This window comes from Varanus komodoensis, unplaced genomic scaffold (assembly GCF_004798865.1).
Source record: "Varanus komodoensis strain SLA01 unplaced genomic scaffold, ASM479886v1 scaffold40, whole genome shotgun sequence".
NCBI lineage: Eukaryota > Metazoa > Chordata > Lepidosauria > Squamata > Varanidae > Varanus > Varanus komodoensis.
In genome coordinates, this window is record NW_025335942.1 from 87,233 (window position 1) to 108,749 (window position 21,517).

General features: G+C 40.3%; 1 protein-coding gene across 1 annotated transcript; it reads left to right on the top strand.

Moving 5' to 3' along the window:
- The first annotated feature begins 515 nt into the window (after nucleotides 1–515).
- MARCHF11 (membrane associated ring-CH-type finger 11) lies at nucleotides 516–20,640 on the top strand. Its single transcript, XM_044442816.1, has 4 exons — nucleotides 516–779; nucleotides 5,761–5,916; nucleotides 15,468–15,660; nucleotides 20,318–20,640. The coding sequence occupies exons 1-4, from the start codon at nucleotides 516–518 to the stop codon at nucleotides 20,638–20,640; spliced, it is 936 nt and encodes a 311-aa protein (XP_044298751.1).
- Nucleotides 20,641–21,517: the final 877 nt, after the last annotated feature.

Here is a 21,517-nt window from a genome sequence, read left to right on the forward strand (position 1 = left end):
GGGGGGGAGAGTGAGCGCGACGAATGAGCACCCCGAGCGACTCTCTGGCGGGCTGGACGCGGTCGGGTCGGAGACCGCTTCCCCCTCCGCGCGGAGGGAAGGGGCGAGAGCGGGAGCCGGGGGGGGGGGGGGGGGGGGGGGGGGGGGGGGGGGGGGGCGCGCGTTGGCGCGTGTCAGTGGAGAAAAAAGGCGGAGGGGCTCCCTTGCACCGTCCCGCCCCCTCCCCCCCACTCGGCTCGTGCCCGTTAACGGTCTCTAACGGTTTGTCCCCCGCCGCATTCTGAGGCGGCCGCTGGCGTCAGAAGCCGGGCGGGGGGAGGGCGAGGAGGCGGCGGCCGACACGCGGCGACCGCTTTGCTTGCCCTCCGCGGGCGGGCGGGCGGCTCGTGCCCATCTCCTCGCTTCGCTCTCTCCCCGCCCCACTCCGCAAGGCGGGCGGGGGCGCGTCGCCCTGGGTGGGCGGGCGGAGGGGAGGTCGTCAGGGGCCGGTGTGCCGCCGGCCGCCCGCGTCCCCCATGAGCGGTGGCGGCGGCAGCCTCGGCGGAGCGGAGCTGCCGCGAGCCCCCGCCCCCCTCTCGGAGCCTCCGCTTGAGGCAGCCGCCGCGAAAGCCACGGGGGTCCCCACGCCCTGGCCGGGCCCCAGCGGCCCCTCCGCGGAGGGCGATGCGGGCAAGGGCGAGAAGCCCGAGACCCGCTCGGTGTGTAGCAATAGCAGCGGGGAAGCTGGCGGACTCGGCGCCGGCCCGATCTGCAAGATCTGCTTCCAGGGCGCCGAGCAGGTGAGCGGTGTGGGCGGACACGGGCGCGGGGAGGTGTCCCCTGGCAAGGGGTGGGCTGGGGCCGTCCCCCCTCCCAGCACGTGCGCGCGCGCCCTCCCCTTCGGAGGGACGGGATGCATTCCCGGCTCAGAGCCATAAAATGACTTTCGGGGGGGGGGGTAGAAAGGGGGGACACGCGCACGTTTCGCTCCCCTGCGCGTAGTGCGGAGAACGACGCTCGAGCACTGGGAGGCGGAGGGCAGAGCTGGAGGGCTGCTGCTGCTCCTCATGGAGGCCGTCAGCACCACGGACAGCGCCAGTGGCCGCAGGGAAAGCCCTGTAGAAAAGAGGAGGTGCGGGACCCAGCGTTTCGCAGCTGGGCGGGATCGTCGTCGTGCTTATCTTGGCCAAGGGTGCTTGGGTGAGGGTCCTTGCCTTGACGTGCTGCCCGTTAGGGCTAGGAAAGCGAAATGTCGGTAGTGGTCATTAACATTCCTCCCAGACTGGAGGAGCAAGCAACTCTTGCTAGTAAGGGGATGCAGGCTGTAGGTCACACTGGCAATCATCATTATTAGTCTTTGCTGATTTTCAGACCTTAAAATGGAGGCCCTAGGACGTGCTGACGCTAAGAAATACCTGTCAGTGCAGATAAAATATGCAATTTTACACATACCATTTAAAAATGGTTGGCATTTAAGTCTAGTATTTATTGTTAGACAGCCCAGTTCTGTGTGCATAATGCTGCAGTTGACAGACACACATGTGCACAGGCATGTATATGCAGATGCTTCTTTTATATCATACACAACTTTTACTATGGGGATGTTGAACAAGGGCTAGATCTTCAGTTTGTTGGGCAGCCCAACCTGGACAAGGTCAAGGCACATACTTGCATGATTGCCAGACCTTCTTATTCCCTCCCCCCCCCCGCCACTTTCTTTTGCTTCTCTCTAAACTACACTTGAGAGCAGTATGAATGTGTATTATTGAAGCCAAGCAAGGGAGTGGGATTACTCATTGGTAGTGGTCGCTTGGATTGAATAAAATTATTTATTCTCTAGCTAAGTAAGCTCCTGAGTAAAACAATTGGAGTGTAAAATTTTTATTATTTGATTATCCACATGAAGTAACTGGAAACATTTGCCTAAGTCACTATATAGCTAAGCTTTAACTATCTTTCCCTTCTACCTGACGTCTTACAGAATTCCAGAACAATCTTCTGTGTGTCTACCCAAGAGTTAGACCCACTGAGTTCAATGGAGCTAACTGGGTTAACTGAATATAGGATTCCATTCTTTGAAGAATTATCTAATTGAATACTGTGCCGTAAGAGAGGATGGCATATAATATAACACATTTTTTGATATATAACTGCCCGATCTTTTCTTGAAAGCCTTCAAGGAAGGCAATTCTAGAATCTTCCATGTGAAATCATTGGGTGTCTACTGGTCTTTCATTTAGCAGTTGTCCTCACACTCCTCTGCCAACATACTTCCTTGCCCTACCATGTCTTGTGTAAGATAATTTAATTTCCTCTAGTCTTTCCTAAACATTTGCATATATTGAGCAGTACCATAGCATTATTACATATATTCAGTTGAATACTATTATGACTTTTCCAAAATCAGTGGCATTACTAGTTTGCCATCAGACCCCACTTTGTCCAATTTGTTATTCTTACTAAACCTAAATCATCCTTAGAAACTATAAACTACTAACCTGTTTTATTTTCTGCCTTCTCTTCTTTCTTCATTCCTACATGCAATATTTTACAAATGTCCCTTCTTGATTTTCTTTATCTCCATGCCTCAGAATAGCACTTAATGGCATTTTACTTGTGCTGGAGAAAGGGGTTGAAGATGATCCTTGTGATTCTTCTTTCCCCTTCACCTCCTGTACTTCCTGACTTCCTTTCTTTCAGAGGCTGAGACACGTTGCCACTCTTTTGAGTTTGTTTTTTAACTAACAGTCTAACAGACTGTTAGACTGCTAAATTATTGTCCATGTTTCAAACAGTTGTTACCACATTGTAATAAGACTAAGTGAAAACTAGCTGAATTCTATATCATCAGCCTTTTTGTCTATAGAGCAGTATCTGGAAGGAAGGAAGTTGGATTGTTCTGGCATGATCTATGCTGTTGACAATCACTCATTATTATTTAAGTAAAATTAAGGGTACAGTTCTCTACATGTTTAGTCACTGGTTAAAACTAGATTGTGATCTCAGTGGGAGAGAGAAGTACTGCTTTCTTCACTGAACTGGAAATTAAAGTGCTTAACATTGGCTGAGATGTGCCCTTATTGTTTTATTATTTGTTCTAATATATTTCCAGGTACACAAATCAGGTGTACAGGTTTGCAATGCATTTCCCCCTCATTTTCTGTTCCCTTTTATCTAGAAACTCCAAGAATCATCCTCACAAAATAGTTAGAGTAATCAGAATACCACGTTAGCCTAATCTATAACTTGACTGGTGACCTTTGTTTGCTTGTGATGATGCCAGTACCTCTTCTAAGAAGTTCTTCACCTACTGTTGCATTTTCTAACAGGATGCTGATCAAGCTGAAGACTGCAAGCACAGTACTTTACTTAGCTACTACAACCAGGACTTCAAACCTGCAACTTCTACATCGCTTTTCATTTTGCTCATATGTCTATGGATGGGTTTGGGTTTTGGAAAAGATGGTTTTTTTAAAAAAATCTATCTATGCTTAGTACCTAACTTCTCTTCTGGAAATTATCTGGTGCCCTCCTGGATTTGGTTTGGGGGGGTAGGTGCCTGTGGGGACAAGTTTCTCTTTGCCCCATCTGAGAGATTAAAACAGCCCATTACTGAGGAACTCGGTTGGAAGGGCACTGTTTCATTAATGCCCTGTGTTAACATAATGTTGGACTGATCCACCATGACTCTTCTTATGTTCCAAACTGTCAGTCCTTCATGAGTCCTCCTGTATGGATTCTAACTGGCATAAAGCAAGAATAAGAATAATTTTGGAGGGAGTATATCTGACCCAGACATTGTATGGTCTGTTCACAACTATGGTCTGAGAAGTAGCAGCTTCTAGTGAGAGCTTTCTCTTTGTCCATCCACAGAGGCAAAGACAGCAAGAATCTAAAAAGTTGTTTAGCATAATGTAAAAGAATTTGTTTCCTTGTTCTATGGAAGATCTACATGTAGAAGCCCACTTCTGCTCAGACTGTAAACAATTTTATTCAAACATACTTGAAGACCTAAACATGGAAATATATACATCCATTACATAAATATATAGTATTTTCACATTCTCTCTTGTTTTGATCTTACACTATTGTTTTATATTAACAATCTCAGTATGTTCATCTCTTTATTAAGAGGACATCTGAGCCATTATTTGTTTATTCACTGCAAGTTCATCTTCCTTATGTACTTTATTCCTGAACAATATATTATTGTATTTGTGCCATACAGTCTTCCATATATGCTCTTCCTATCTTTACCTAAATATAGTCATTATAGCTTATAATGATACACGCACAAACAAATGCATATACACAAACCCACACAATCCAGAAACCCTTAGTTCCCTAGCTGAAGGATCGGAGTAAGCAAGTTCCTCGAGCTGCTCTTTTTTTGGGTGATGGATCTGGCCAGGTCACTCATGCCATTATACTCCTCCTGAAAGGAGGTACAACTGCCTAGTGGCCATTGGAATGGGATTATCTAAATTATTTATTTGTTTGCTTTCTTAAAGATTTTTATATACCATTCTCCCCATGCATTGCTCTCAGAATGGTTTTCAAATGGTTAAAACATTAAAATAATATAACAAGTGTGCATCACATCTGTACAAAAATACCAATGTATGCCAAAAAATGAACATAACAAAAAATAAAATAAAAACATATTGAGCTAATGCAACTAATCATTATAATAAAAATCAATAGAAAAACACCTCTAGTCAACAGTTAAAATAACAGGAAAAAAAAAAGGGTTAGGCCTGGTGTCAAAATGTATACAGTGTTGGCACCAGGCACACCTCCCTGTGGAATTGGCTCCATAAATGGGGTGCCACTATTGAAAAGACCCTTTCCCTCATGGCTACCTTCCTTGCTTTCTTTAAAGTCTGGAGAACTTGCAATTATATTTGTACAATTTGTTTTAATTTGGGGTTTTAAGTTACTTTTTTGTGAGCCAGTGAAGAAGTTTTCTGATGCTGGAAAGCAGTTAGAGTTTATTTCTGTAAAAGAAGGATGGCATGGGGCTAAGGAAAGGGGTAATGATCCACTAAATGATCAAATCACACTCCTAACACAATCCTATGCATATTTACTCAAAAGTAAAGCCCACTGTGTTCAATGGGATTTACTTCTGAATACATGTGTTTTGGATTACAGGTTCAGTATCATCTGAAATCTGCACTTCAATATGACTGCTAAGGTTTCAAAACCTGAGAAATGCATTGTGGAAATTTGCATTGTTTTAAGAGGAAGGTTTAGATTCCTGGGGCTCTGATTAAGTTGTTCAATATATTGTTAGGTGTTAAAGTTCATGATCATGCTGATTTCAGAATCCATCAGATGTATTACAGATGTGGCCACACAGGAGGAGATTAATATGCCACTTGAATTAATGCAACCTTACATTATAGTTCTGAAATGTTTGAATCTTACTCTGTAAAACCCTTTGACATACGATGATCACTTGGATTGCACACATTTTTATTAGTATAGAATAAGAATGACTGCAGAACAATATTTATTACAAATGCTATAGAAGTAATATTACCTTGTGCTTAAGGAGGTAATTTGTGTATGGATACATTCTTTGATATTTATCAAGCCTGGAATGGGAAAAATAAATAGAATAATATCTGGGAAAGAAAGATATTCTCTAAAATAGATATTCCATCCAATTTTTTCCCTGAATGCTGGAAAACTGATTTTATGAAAAGGACCAGAGAAGCTTAATATTGTATGTATGTGCATTCCTCCTGACATTTAACTCTTAGTTATTTTTTCTAGGGTGAACTGTTAAATCCTTGTCGATGTGATGGGTCAGTACGGTATACACATCAGCTTTGCCTGTTGAAGTGGATCAGTGAAAGAGGGTCCTGGACTTGTGAACTTTGCTGTTACAGATACCATGTTATAGCAATTAAAATGAAAAGGCCTTGTCAGGTAATGTTTTAATATTTTCAGTAATCATATAGACATTTTTAGATAATGTTCCCCAAATAATGCATTTTGGTTTAGTCTTCATGGTGTGGACTGATTTGCTTTGTATAGTATGTCTACACATCTTGATCATAACACAGTGTAAATAATTTCCAAGCTGTTATTTAGTGAAAATTATGGAAACCATAAGCCTAGACTTTATCAGTACAACCTGAAGTAGTATAAGAGCTGTCCTGAGTTCTGCCCAAATTCACTGCACTATGTGCACTGTGCTTTGATCATTGCCAAATTCCCTTCCTTAGAAATCTGCAAGTAGACATGTAGTAGAGAAGGCTGTCCTGACAAAATAAGGGTCAGTTTTGCCAGACAACAGGTTTGTATACTGTCCAGGGAATAAAAAAGTCAGTATCAGTCACAAAGATTGTGTGTCCTGTGTTTGAGTTAAGTCAGAACTTAAGCAGATTTGATGTTATATGAATCTACAATTAACATGCAAGGATTTTTAAGAAAATGCAAATACTATTTCCTGGGAGAGAGATGCTAGAATTATCAGGATCCCAGAAGGCATACAGAGGTGATCTAACTCTATTCTCCCTTGTCATAGTGCTGAGAAAATGCCTCTTCTAGAGCAATTGTGTGCATTGGGGGAATATCCTACATTGGGTGAGTTCACACAATATCATAAGCCATGTTACTCCCAGTGTGCCCAGCAGATGATCAGGCAGATCATGGGGTGGCAGCCTCTCCCTGCTTTACTTTCTGAGGAAGGATTTGTACTAGGCACCATAGCTCAGGAAGAAATACTAAATCATTTTTCTACATCTTCTGTGATCCTGAAAATTATTAATCTCTCTTAAACTGATGCTACTTGCATTTCAAAAATCTCTGCATTTTGAATGCAAAAATATATTTAACTTCACCTCTAGCTTTGACCTAATTCATAATTAAAATCCTGATAATTAGACAGATTTTGTAAAGGATACATTAAGATACTTAGCTCAGCAGTAAAGTACATGCTTTGCCTGCAGAGGATTCCAAGTTCAGTCCCCAGTTTCTCTAGTGAGAAATAGGAAAGCAACCTGTCTGAAGTGCTAGAAAGCTGCTGTCAGTCTGTGTCAAAAATACAGGGCTAGACAGACCAGAGACCTTATCCCTTCCCTACTCCCCTACACCCCACAGCTATCAATCCTTTGGTTGTATCCTAGTTTTTGTGCAGTTTTTTACTCATTCAAAAAGGTAGCCATGCCTCTCCCAAGGGTTAGTATTGGCAATAAGAGCTTTAAGATACAACATTCTGGTATTGCTCTGTTTCTATGTTTCTGTCATGTCATGAGTGCAGCCGACTGGAGCAGGGGGTCAGACTAGATGGCCTGGTTGGCTCCTTCTGACTCTCTGTTTCTGTTTTTCTCTTGCCACTTTTGCCTTCAGCTCTGGAAAGTGATCTGTAAGAACTTTTCTAAAATGGAATTTGGCCTTTGCCTTGAAAGAGATTCAGCAGCCTTACTGTAAGATCTTGCCTTCTTGCCAATGGAGCTGCAGGAGCATGGCTGTTGCTGGGGGTGTTACTGGAGGACACCTTGCATGACTTCCCTCTCTTGCTACTAAAGGCATGGAGATTGGCAACTAAAATGCATAAGACCTTTTCTACTACACACCCTAACTCCCTTTTGTATTACAGTTCTGTAACTCCACTACCAAAATGCATTTCTCCATACCTGACACACTACAATCTGTTAGCATAGATTTCTCCCCACTGTTCTTTCTTTTTTTGCTATTATCAATGACGCAGGTGGCCAGATTGTAACGTGTCCTATTCAAATTAGAAAATACGTAATTTCCCTGAACAGCATTCCCTTTCTGAACCCTGCTTCTCATTGTTTTGAGGCCAACAGTGATTCTGCAAAGTGGCACAGAATCTCTAAGCACATTTTGGTTAAGTTCACATAAAATCATAATAAAAATCTCTCTTGGTGAGTGCTCTTACATTTAGTTTCATTCATTCATTTATTTCATTTCTATACCTCTTAATAACTAAAGCTTTCTGGATGCTGTTCAGCAGAAAAACAAGATTTGATGCAATAAAAATAGCCATAAACATTTCTACATTACAAAATTTAGAAACAGTTTGAAATTTGCATACGATATAGCAATAGGCTAAGTAGACCTGTTGAAAACACTTGACATGGGTGCCTCACTCAAACTGTTAAATAAAAAATACCTTTCAGTGCCTCAACACAAAGGATTGTCTTGACCTGGTGGTGCCCAAAGGATGACAAAGTTGGAACAAGGCAGGCTTGTGGAAGAAAACATACCATTGCCACTGAGAAGGCCCTTCCCCTTGTAGCTGCCTTCCAATCCAGCCTTGGAGGTCACACAAAGAAGGTCCTCAGATGTTGACTGTAGTGTCCTCAGAGAAGGCACTCAGAGGAAGGCCTCAGTTATCGATATTAGTGCATATTTAAGAGAGGCATTATGTTAGGTTTTGGGGTCCCAAGTCATGTAATGCTTTATAGGTTAAAACCAGCATTTTCTAACGGTTTCAGAAGCAAAACTGCAGCCAATGCAAGCAGGCCAAAACTGGTGTCATGTGTTCAGACCTTCTAGACTCAGTTATTAGTTTGGGTGGCAAATTCTACACTAGCTGCAGCTTCTGGACAGTCAAAAGGGCAGCCCCATGTAGACCCCTCTGCCCATGCTACCTGATTTGTACCCTAGTTCAAACCCTAATCCTGATATCTTGAAATGGCTGATCCAGTCTGGATGGCTGACAAGAGACCACTTTTTCTTCAACCTTCCAATTGGTTATACCTGGGCATGATGAGACAGTAGGCATTTTGACTGCTTTCGTAATGCCTGTCTTACTGGCATGTCTCACAAAGTTCATCCCAAACCATTTTTGTGCTATTTCTGTTATATCCCAGATGCCTTTAGACCAGTTATTCCATTATTTTTATAGGTTGCACTTTTTGAGCAACATATTCATGTTTGTGCTAAACTTGCAGTATTGTTCCATGGTTCTACTAGACCGCTGGACCGAATGGGGGTGGAGTGGTGCTGCAAGTGGAAGTGCAAGTGGACTTTGACAAAGCAGCAACTCTGAGAAGGAGATAAGCCCACTCAGCCATCAGTTGCTTTCCTACTCCTTTGCTTCTCCAAAAACCGACCCCCCTCCCTCCCCTGCTCTCTCTCCCCCACTAACCAGTAAATGCAATGAAATACTTCTTTCCCCTCCCGCTCCCTTCGCTGTAAGGAATAACTACATGTCTACCCAGAAGTAAATGCTATCAACATCAATGCTGCTTACTCAGATGTAAATCACACTGACTTCTGTAGTGCCTCTTGGGAAAATCAGCATGGGAGAGGGGGCGGCACTTATTTCAGGATCGCCTTTGGGTGGAGGGAAATGGGGGTACTGATCCTGCTAGCTTTACTGAATAGTAGGTGGGAGATTGACAACAGGAATAACTATAGCTTCCTTCTCCTCTTCCCATCCCCTTCTCCATTTGTTGTGAGGGGAGCTGTCATTTTTTCTCCCTTAAAAACACTCTGCTTGTTCACTTCTTCATACTTGAACATAGCTAATGAAGTGGGGCAAAATATTTTTTAAAGGGCCAATTCGCTGCATGCATCCCCTTTCTATTTTTCCCCTTTCTTCTCCTGCAGTTTTTGTGCATGACACAATATCATATTTTGAACACAGTGGAAACTTTTATTAAATAGTATGTGCTTCAACAGTGGTACATACATTTTGCATAAAAACTGCTGCAGTGCTCCCTGAGAAATGGAAGGAGTGCTAGTGTCACTATACTCCTGATCTGTACTAAGCCAAACACGCTTCCTAGCCTTTTTGCTTCTGTAATGTATAGGTTTCTGGATCACTTCATTGTAAGACAGGCTTCTGGATTATGCCTTTCCCATCTGCTAGGTCCTTCCTGAGGAGTAGATGGAGTAAAAGGGGTGGGAGGATATAATGCAATGATCCACGGTCTGCAGCTCTCCAAGGCCTTAACCCACTGAACATTCACTGCCACTGAATTCCCTCTCACCACCAGAATTTTCCACCATTGCTTTCCACAATGGGTATTTGTGTGTGCGCACATGCAGGTATGTATGCATATGTATGTGCAGGCATCACAGTATGTGATACTGTGATATGTATGCATGAGGTCCTCCGCAAAAAGGTTGTACACCCCTACTATAGTTGCATTTTCCAGGCTCTTGGTTTAAACTCGTGGCTAATCCCATTCTGAGATATCTATTCTTACTGCAGGCCAGGCCGCTATTCATGCTTCTGTTCCTGTACTTTCTCTTCCCAGTTGTTTTCCAGTTACTGGAACTTTTCCTCTAGCTTTTTATTGACAAAGCATATTCAAGGTTTTTTTTCAGTAGATTTAGAGCCTACTTTTGATTGGAGTTCTCAAAGCAGCTCACAGTGGTTATAAAATACAATGGAAATATTAAAAACCACATTCCCAAAACAAAACAAACTACATTAACTGTCTTCATCTGCCTATCTCCCTGCTCTGTCCTGAATACTTTCCCACATAGTATAGTTGGGGAAGGATTCCATGACTATAATACTGAGTGACTAAAATACTCTACAGTTCAAGCCTGTCAGCTCCCTCAAAGACATCCAGAGAAGTGGTCTAATCCTGGTTTTTTTCTCAACTATTACTCTTAGTAGCTGTTGATCACTTGAGGACCTCATCACCTTTGTGCAGCCTCTAGATGCTACTTAATTTTTATCATTATTTATATCCCATCTTTCTATTAGGTCTACTCAAGCCAGCTTAAAGTACAAAAATTTAAAATAGTCACTTAAATTGTTAACAGTTTAAAACAATCAAAAGAAAATGTATAGCAGCGGCAAATAAAATTAATCCAAGCCCAAAGCTTTCTGTAGAAGCCACTTTTTATTTGCTTATGGAAAGGCAAACAGTGAGGTAACCATATAAGCCTCCTGAGAGCATTCCACAGACTAGGCACCACTTAATGTTCCTGATTAAACTGTTGCTGTGAAATTTCCTTTCCTCATTAAACTGCCTTTGTAAAGCCTCTCTTTCCTGCTGTTTTGAGGAATACAGTTATTTACTCCATCATGTCTTACATTTTATCTTTAAGTAAAACATAGTCACATTCCCTACACTAGTGCTGTGTCTTCCCCAGTTGGAGAAAGGACTTGAGACTCATATACAGTGTCTCTGTAATGTTTGTTTGTTTGTTTGTTTATTTAAAATGTTTGTATCCTGCCCTTCACAATGTCTCAAGGCAGTGATAACATAAATAAATAAGACACAGCATCACACTAATATATAAAATCAATGTTAAAAACAATACTAACATTTAAAATGCTGGAAAATAAAAAGGTTTTGGCCTGGCACTGAAATGAAAAAGCAGTTGTGTGCATGTGTGTGTTGGGATAAAATCTCATGCATGTCCATGTGTTTGAAGCTGGCGGTACATAGCTCCCAGCACATATCTTAGCAGTCAGTACAGTTTAAAGGTGGAGGGAGAATTTTATGGCTACTCCTCCCACTGCTGTGGGACATCCCATCCTCAGGGAAATGTAGTGGATAGACTGGGGGGGTCATAGGGGTACACTAGGACAGAGGATGTGCTTAGGGGTGCCAATGGATGTGGTGTCATTCAGACAAGGCAATCTATGCTAAGCACTTTGTAATTTTGCTTTAAGTCTCTACTGTATCAAACTAAAGGCTTTTCCAACCTATGTGAAGCTGAATCCATTTGCTAGTCTGAAAACTGAGGTTTCAGATATTGCCTTTGACTCAACCTTTAAAAGTAGGCATAGAAAGCATGGCAAAACAAATAGAAAATTCTACAACAGCTCAGTCTAGCACAGCTACATCCCAGGTCTCTGCCTCTTAAGATATTTCACCTATATCCTACTCACAGCTCCATTCTCCATTTCTGTGCACCTGTTTCTCTACCAAATTCAAAGTGAAAAATAGCTTTAAACTGTTTTTCTCCCTTTACCTCTAGCTGTGATAGACGTTACATTCTGAAGGTAGTGCTGCCAAGGAAAAATAAGATTATTTTGTCAAATTCTTTACCTTTCCCCCATGAGAAGATACTTTAAGCAAAACCAACCATAGCAATAGCCCTATTTACCATAGTCAAGACAGTACAGTTCATAACCACATACTCATTCTCTAGAAGAAATAGAAAAAATGAGGACCAGCATATCAGTTTCACTCTCAAATTGCTATATATATGCATCCAGAATAGTAGTCAACTATCTAAAGAACACTGACTGAAAGAAGTACACTGACAGTCATTGGCTTACACAGAGTATAATGTAAGGAAGCAAACAGAGTGATGACGATTACATTTTAAATATTTTATATCAATATTTTTTTCTTGAAATGATTATATGAATGTAATTAGATTTATGATCAAACTGGAAGTTTCTGCTGGGGAACAATACTCATTTGAGGATGCCTTTACTTCCCATTACAAAAACATTTCAAATCTTTCAGTTTTCTTCAAATGCCAACAAGCACATGAGCCCTCACCAGGAATATATGGCAGACCTTGGCCCTTTCTCAGTGAGCTTTGCAACTTTCATACTGTGATGTGTTTTATAATTTGACTTTTATTTCTTTCCCTCTGTTTAATAGATGATCAAATCAGAAACTACCAACATGGCTTCTTTATCTCCTTCTTTGAATGGGCCAAGATACTTCCGTATTTTCCCCATTGTGACATGTCAAGAAGAGACTGCTTTTCTAATCTCTTTCTCTGGATCTTTTTACTTAAAATATTTTGTAAAGCCCTACATTATTTTAAAAAGTTAGTGGTGGGGAGAGAGAATCTATATTATTTGATGATAAAGCATAGTTCCAAATACTAGAAGGATAGCCACAAACTTGCTGTTTTTTCTATTTTCATTTCTCTGCTGTCAGGGGAAATTTGTGAAAATCTGTGCTTTATAGGGGGTAACTCCACTGAATTCCAGGCCAACAATATTGACAGTGCAATCCTTCAGTCTCTGTGATATTGATGCTGTTGACACGTGTTTAGGAAAGTCAATATTCCATACTAGCAGTTTCCGGGCTGCTATTTTCTGATTCATTTGTCCCTGTCTCCCTCCCCTCCACCTCAACTAATGGCCACAATGTGTTGCAGGAAGACACAACATCAGCCCTCCCTTCCTCCCCTTTTCTCTCTTTTTGGTTTTGATACTATAGCTCAGTAATCTATATAGTGATCTATGAGACATAAATTCAAATAATTTAATGCCACCTCTTTACAGTAATTGTTGTCAGTACAATGCATAATGACAGGTATGAGCATCTGTGTTATGGAAATAATGGCTTTGTATTACAAAGGCCTGGGGAGTATATGTTCAGGAAAGCTGTTGTTTCAAGAGCAAAGCCAGTAACCGTTGCTTTGTGGTAGTGAACACATGGTTAAGAATGCTGCAAAAGGATTCAGGAAATGCAGCTATGAGTCCCTTTCCTGGGATACCTAGACTCCACCTCAACCACTCAATAGCATGGATTTCTTTAAAAAAATAATGGAAAGAGTCTAAAAATAAAACCAATACTTACTGGGTAAATTCCATGCATCCCATTCCAAGGAGCAAGTCCCTGGCTACACAAGCACAACAGGACACACATAGCAGGATGCTTATAGTATTCATGACACTTAATATATGACACATCAATTTCCCTCAGGTACATGTAGACCAGTGATTCCCAAAGTGGGCAGTACTGCTCCCCTGAGGTAGTGGAATGATCCAGGGGGCGAGGGGTGCCGTGATCGATTGTTTTAAATTTGCACTACAACAACAGACATAATACAAAGAAAGATGCATGGGGGTACTAGGGCTGTTGCCCAAGGGGAAAGGGGGTAGTAGCCCAAAAAAGTTTGGGGACCACTGAAGCAGACAGTCCTGCATGCACACACATACACGTGCACATACACCACATCGTGAAAACTTAACTGTCTAGGATATTATATTAGCAGGCCTCTAGTGTCAGTGACCACAGGAAGAAGGGATTAGTGATAGGAGGTATAGTATGTATTGGATGTTAGTTTCTGAAGTGAACAGTCTCATCCCCTCTCTCTTTCCTGGTGGACTTCTCGCTTGCTTTCCTTTGTGGGTTGCTTTACTATTGAGAGCCTTGTTAGTGGCAGAATTGACACTTCTCATGGATATTTGTTTTCAGAGGCTTTTAGGCAGGATACCTGTGGGGAGTCTGATAATACATATTACATGCTTCTTCGTTTTCCCCCTTATCTTTTCTGTGAATTCTTGTCTCTGGATGCTTGATTGGAGCAAGACTGTGAACGATCTGAAACTTGCAAAAATACAAAGAGCAATGTTTTATGCTGAGTATATTCATAATCTTTTAGGTTACAGTAAAATGTTTTTTTAAAAACCCACTAGCCTTAGTTGTATCCATACTCTCATAGTCAGAGCAAAACAGGCGTTTAGGTTATTTAAATTTTACTTAGTTCTCCAAAATTTGGCAGCAATAGGTACTGACAAGTGCTTGAAATACAGTCCAAGTCTGGAATGTCACTGAGATGTTGTTTCTAACTATTTAGAATACATTAAAGATGCAGTGTTCAAGTTATGACTACACTGTAACATTTTTCTACATGAATGCATGTTCACATCCAATTAATTGTTTTATATGGCAATATTTTCCTGAATGTTCCCTTTCAATGTCAGATATTTTATTGTATAGTTGGACATATCTTATGAAGGGCTATGACTTGGCTTAAGTAAACATCTTTAAATCTTGTAAACTTCCTTAAGTCTTGTTAATTTCCATCAGAGAGTTAAGAACATTCCTAAGGCTACAATTCTATGCAAAAGTGTAATTTTATTTATTTATTTATTTATTTATTTAGCACACTTATATGCCGCCCCATTCGCCGAAGCTTACTGGAGAGCTAGCTATATAGAATTCAGTGGGACCTCTGAGTAAACATCCATCGAATTGGTCTGCACATCTCTCTCAGTAATGCAGATACTTCTAGGAAGTGCTTACCATTGGCTGGATTGTGCCCACAGTAATTACTTCTCTTCTAGTACTGTGTTCCATGCAGTCTGTAGTGTCCATTTTGCTTTTAAATCACTATTTTATTGTTTCTCTGATTATTGTATGAATGGCAAGGGCCAAATATATTGGTTGCACTTCTTTTAACAGAATTAAGTAGTAAGCATGTAAACCTGCAACTTCTCATTACTACAATTTTTTTCTGAATTAATAAAATATTGGACACAGAAATCTATTCACAGGGATCCATGTTTGCACCAAGTATTTAAACTTTCATTTAATTACTACAAAGAGCAGATCATTTCTGCATGACACCCCAATTTGTTATTTAATCTTATTTGTCAGTTTTAAACAGATTTAATGAGAAAGAGGAATGAGGCCTTTGCTCAAGTTTGAATGTGAAAAGCTCTACAGCATGCATGCACCAATGTAAAGGGGATCTGTTAATATTTTCATGAGTGGTCAAAATGGACTTTGATTTTTGTAAACATTTTATCCCATATTACTTTTTCTTCTCTTTAGTGGCAAAGTATTACTATAAGTCTGGTTGAAAAAGTGCAGATGATTGCTGTAATTTTGGGATCACTGTTCTTATTAGCAAGTGTAACATGGCTTCTGTGGTCGGCCTTCAGCCCTTATGCAGTATGGCAAAGAAAAGACCTCCTTTTTCAAATCTGCTATGGAATGTATGGCTTTATGGATCTAGTGTGCATAGGTAAGCTCCAAAAATCAATCCATTCATCAATTTTGCTAAAGGTGGGAAGAGATAATTTGAGATTTCCCCTTTCTTGTGTTTTTGATATATGTATAGCTGCTGCTGCTGCTGCTGTCCTGTAATTCTGTATCAATAGAAATCTGTACCAGGTTATTCAGAGGCAAGTTGAAACACAGAGTGGGGATTCTCAATGTTAGTCATAGTAAGCTTCTCAAGTTTAAAGCCTTTAAATAACCAGTGACTATAATGATTGCCTGGTTGTGGTCACTCTCACCCACAACCTGGCAGATCAAAGGGACTGAGAATAGTCCTTAGATAATTGGAACTATAGTGGGCTTTTAATCTTGTGAAAAAGTAGGCAACACACATAGTGGGTTACACAGTGTTCTATATTTCATTGGGAGGGATTAGGATGGAGCTACTTCTCCCCTGACAACTGTTCATCCCTTTCTAAGGAGGTATGATTCACTTTGAGAACCACTGTCACAAAGGAAAGGGAACCAAAGCAAAGCACAAGGGATGCACCTAAGAGGCAGGGTAAGACAGAAATATAAACCTAAATATTTGAATTTTGGAATATTTCCTTCCCCAGGTCTCATGCCTCTCTTTCTTTCTCATGCACTCTCCTATTTTCATGCTTCTATTTCTATTTTTAAGGGTCTAGCATATATTACAGATACCTTGTTTAGTAGATCCTATAGTTTTACTAGTACCTGTTCTCTATTTTTGCATTTTGAGGATATGTTAGGGTTGCTTTTAAAAAATTGTGCTAGGATGAGTTGTTTATAGTTACTGTAAGGACTCAGTTCTCTCCCCAGGGTTTCAAGACATTAAATAAGTACAGAATGAATGCATATTGTCCCTGACCTTTAAATTTTCCTTCCTACTGAACAATCAAGGGAAGACTTCTTAACTGTTTGCAGTGCCCTGAGACATAGTGAAGGGTGGGATATAAAAGAAAGAAAGACAGACAGACAGACAGACAGACAGACAGACAGACAGCAAGCAAACAGCTGGAAACTAACGGAAAGCAACTGGAATATTTTACTGGCTGCTTTTTCTTCCTTCCTTCTTTTTGTCTGTGAAACCCTGAAAAAGCCTTATGCTGACCTGCACACATTGGAGAAATTAGAAATTAGACCTGAGTTACAGCCTAGGTATCCAGTCAGCTACAGTTAGCTAGACAATAACAAAGAAAAAATGGCCAGTATGACTGTGAGTTTAGTGAGCACTTCAGAAGAATAAAGGGCAACTCAGGACACATATTTTACAAATTATCTTTTTATTTCACCCTTTAGCAACAAGCCCCCAGCCCTGCTCTATTCATCACAATAACTGCAGAACAAACATGCTTCTTTACTGTTGCATGGGAGGAAAACGGAACTGAAGCTTAAAGGGGAGCAGAGTCAACTCTAAGGGATAGCCCATAATGCTAAGTTATGGAGATGAAATTAACAGTACTTTACAAGGGTCAAGTACAGGCTGTTCTTTCAGGATCAGTTAGATAATTTTTAGGTGATAATGAAAAATCCACCCTTGGAGAAAGAGGAATCTTCCAGATGAGAATTTTGTTATGTACATGCCCAGCTCATTCGCTGATTTTTTTCAGAGGGTACTTTTCTTAAATAGTTTCTTTTCTTAAACAAGCTGTGGGTAGCTGGTTAAAGGATAGTTCTGTAGAAGTGAACACATATGTCTCAAACTAATTGCAGGGCTGAAACTTAGAAAATTGAGCTATTTCTCTCAAATCTTGAAAAAAAGTTTGGTCTAAGTCAAGCCAATTCTGAGAAAAATCAGTGCATGTTGCACTCCTTTCTTGCCCCTGCAAGTGCAACAGGATTTGATCTCTCAGCCTCCCTTGCCGCTTTGTGATCCTTCATGGCCACTTTCATCTGTATCTTACATGGGTTTCTGTTTCATTAACTTGGAGGAATGAAGGTAGTTGTCTATTATCTCTTCTCCCTCTGGTATTAGCATGCTGATAAAACTATGAGCACAGTGGGAGAAGTGGGAGTGAAAAGAGGGGTCTTCTCCCCTTCTTCCATTCAACTGCAGCTATTGCAAGAGCAAGAAAATAAGTGATGAGCAGTAGACAGGGAGAACAAAAACATTTAGAGAAAAAGACAGAAAGATTGCTGCTAAAGTTATTTTCAAAAAGTGCTAAAATTCTCAAAGTTGCATATAAACAATGTATATATTGGTCATTGTTTCATCAAGGTTAAGCATTTTTAAAATGCATTTATTTCAATGGGGCTATCAAGTACATGCTTTTTGTAATAGGGCAAGGTGCTCAAAAATGTAGTGGTGACCTAACTTCAAGTATTTCTAAATGATACTGATTCCCTCCTTGCTGTTCAGTTTGTCTTCCAATTGGGTTTGGGGACTGAGACAGCCTTGGTCATCCTGCTAGATGACTGATGCTCAGAAATAGACAATTTTCTTTTCCTGATTAGGGTGTTTGAACTTCTCAAAAGCCTTGAATGCCATTAACCATGGAGACTGGGCTATTTTGAAAGGATTGGGACTGGGGCACAATGTGTGTGGTGGTTCCGGTACCCTTAGTGTAGATTAGATCTTGGGCATTGGTAATGAAATGTACTACTGCTCTACTGCTTGGCCTTTGGCTTATGGGATCCCACAGGATACTCTCTTGTCTTTCATGCTGCTTACTAGCTACACTGGTGAATGTTGTACAGATATTTGAAAGCACTCTGCTTTCCATTCGATCACTTCCCAGAAAGGCGTGGAATGTGCTAAACTAGTGCCTGAAATGGTGGTGGACTGGTTCTGGGTGAACAAACCGAAGTTTATCAGGACAAGATAGTACAGTTGTCTGACCAGAGGAAAACCTTCTGTATGATTATATATAAGCCTCTTTTGAATGGGATTGTACGAGTACTTCCCATAAAAATCTGGTTAGCCACAAGAGTCAGCCCTACCATTAGGCAGAGTGAAGCAGCTGTGTCAGGCAATAGATGCTAAGGAGTGGGGAATGGTAGTGAGGGGCTGAAGGACAGAGCTGTGCGCATCTTGCAGCCTACCCTACTCCTCTTAAATTCACTCATTTGCCCTCAGGAATGGTGAAGCGGACTGCCTAATTGTCAATGCTGAAATAAGACTCATCTGTCAACCCAGGCCAGTTAGCTTTTAAACATGGAATGGGTGGGGGGTGGGGTGGGGAACAGATTGTGTACTTTGCCTCGGGTAGCAAAATGTCCTTGAGCTCACTCTGTTAGCTACTATAGAAAACAGGCTTCTGAACTAGGTGGACCTTTGATCCGTCTTAGCAAAATGTTCCTTAAATTATATTCAAGTTGGTAGCTTCTGGACTCCCAAATGCCCAAGTAGCCTTGGCTGAGAGTTCTTTTCTCTAGTTTGGGCTTGTATGCCAGCAGAAAAAGCCTTTGACTTTCTCAGAAATGTCAGATCTAGCCACAGTTACTTATGCCTCAGTAACATCCTGACTACTGTTATATGTTCTACATGAGACTTTCTCTGAAGAATGGTTTAAAACATAGCACTAACCTAGCAGAAGGAGCATATAGCTCCAGTATCATTTCACTTGGTCTCCAGGTTATTTCCAAGCCCAATGCAAAGTGTTGTTTTTGATCCTTAAAATGTCATGCCATATGGCCACATGCCACACATTCATTTAGATAATCATTTGAAGTCTGTTTTATGCCTCCCGCTGACTGATGTGGTCACCTGAATGTTTTTGTGGCAGCATCCAGACTCTAAGAAGCTTTCTCAGTAAGCATTCATTTGGTTCTATCATTGCTCATGTTTGATACACCATGAAAAGCATTTTAGAGGGTCCAATGACAACTGAATAAGCCTTAGTTTCTATTGTCTGCTGATCTCTCTTTTGCTTTTTTAATGTGCTGCTTGATTGCTTATTTTTATATTACTTTTAATATGCTTATGGACTACAAGGTGGAATGTAATTATATAAAGTAAATAATAATAAAATTAGCAGTTCTTGGTGCTTAATTATGACAGAATTGCAGCTACTTGTTTAATGACCCTCAGGGTTATTTCATAGATTAGGGTAGTGGTATGATTGGGTCCTACAGTGCATTGATTACATCTGTATACAGAGCTAGACTAGACTATTCATTCTGATCCGGCAAGATAATGCTTAAGATAAAGTCACAGTATTTATATTCAGCTATTTTTCCAAAGTGTTTTCAAAATTTAATACCATATTGAAATAATTACTGAAAGAAGCAGAAAGAGTGAATCTAGTAAATGATGACAACAAGCAGATCCTCACTATATCCCAGTGACGGGACTAGATGTTAATCAATTATGTACACATGACAGGTATTAAGGGCATAATCGCTCTGCATGTTTAGACAGAAGAAAGTGCCTACAACTCCCAGCATGCCCTAGCTATGTCTAAACTTGCATAGGATTGCAGCTTAATATAAATGATAATTGTATTTAGAATGTCATCAGTTTATTTTTTTCATTAAGAGTGCTACCCATAATCCATCTAAAGTAGCATACCTAGATATATATCTGTTGGACCTAGTCACCTGTAATCCAGGTATCTGGCTTAAATGTGCTGTGGTTCAGACAAGCAATTCCACTCACAAAATGCTTTGCTTTTTGCAAAAAACTAAGGACTTGAATAATTACTTTTCTTTAATTTCAGGACTTATCATACATGAAGGTGCATCAGTTTGCAGAGTATTTAAGCGCTGGAGGGCTGTCAATCTGCACTGGGATGTATTAAATTATGACAAAGCTACCGATATAGAAGAGAGCAACCAAGGGGAATCCTCAACAGCTAGGACTTTGTGGTTGCCATTAAATGCACTTAGAAGCAGAAGTTTAGTTCATCCAACACAGCTAACTTCACCAAGATTTCAGTGTGGCTATGTTTTGTTACATCTCTTCAGTCGAATGAGACCTCAAGAGGATTCATCAGATGACAACAGCTCTGGAGAGGTTGTTATGAGAGTGACTTCAGTGTAAAAGTTGTGGTTACTATGCTACATGCACAAAGACAATGTGCCCTGAACTCTCTTACAGTATTCTGGAATGTAGTTGGAGTGAATGGTGAAACTATAGCACATAAAAATATATAAGCTTTTTAAAATTTGCGCTTTTATAAGATCAGTTGAATTGCAAATACATTTTCCTGAAAAAGGTTTTCTTTTTATACCATGATTTATCACTTTTTAATCTATTTGTACTTGGCATTTATAAAAATATAATTTAACAATAGCTTTAATAATGTGGAGACAAATATTTTAAACTATCAGTATTTTTGATAGATTTAAGCGTATTTTCAAAGTTCTTCATCATCTATTGCTTTCCAGACATAGCACATGAGATTAATTAGACTGGTTGTTTTAAGTAAACCAACAAATACATCTAATGTGTTCCATTTACATATAGGTATGTCCTTTGTGTTTGGAAAGACACACAGACTCTTTGGGAAGTTGAGAATGGGAGCTTGTGCACTGGATATATACAAAATGGAATAAAGTTTTAAGTTCATGGAAGAGCTGTGCTGAAAACTGATAGGTGAAAGGGAAACAGTCTTGCAAGAATGAACATGCTGAAAAACTGTGGATTAATATGGAAGTTTTATGTCACCTATGTGATGAAAATATTGTTATAGACACTTAATATATTTACTATGGAGGAGTTTTATAAACATTTAGCCGAATGAATAAGCAAGAAGGAAATCAGCATTCAAATATATATTTCATTGCCGGAGAGAAGTAAATTTCCAGAAATGTGTTGTCAGGACTGCTACACAAGAATTTAGCCAGAATGATTTGTCACTTTCACAAGAATTAAATTTTATTTAATTAAAACTGAATTAAATTCAGTTACACTGAAA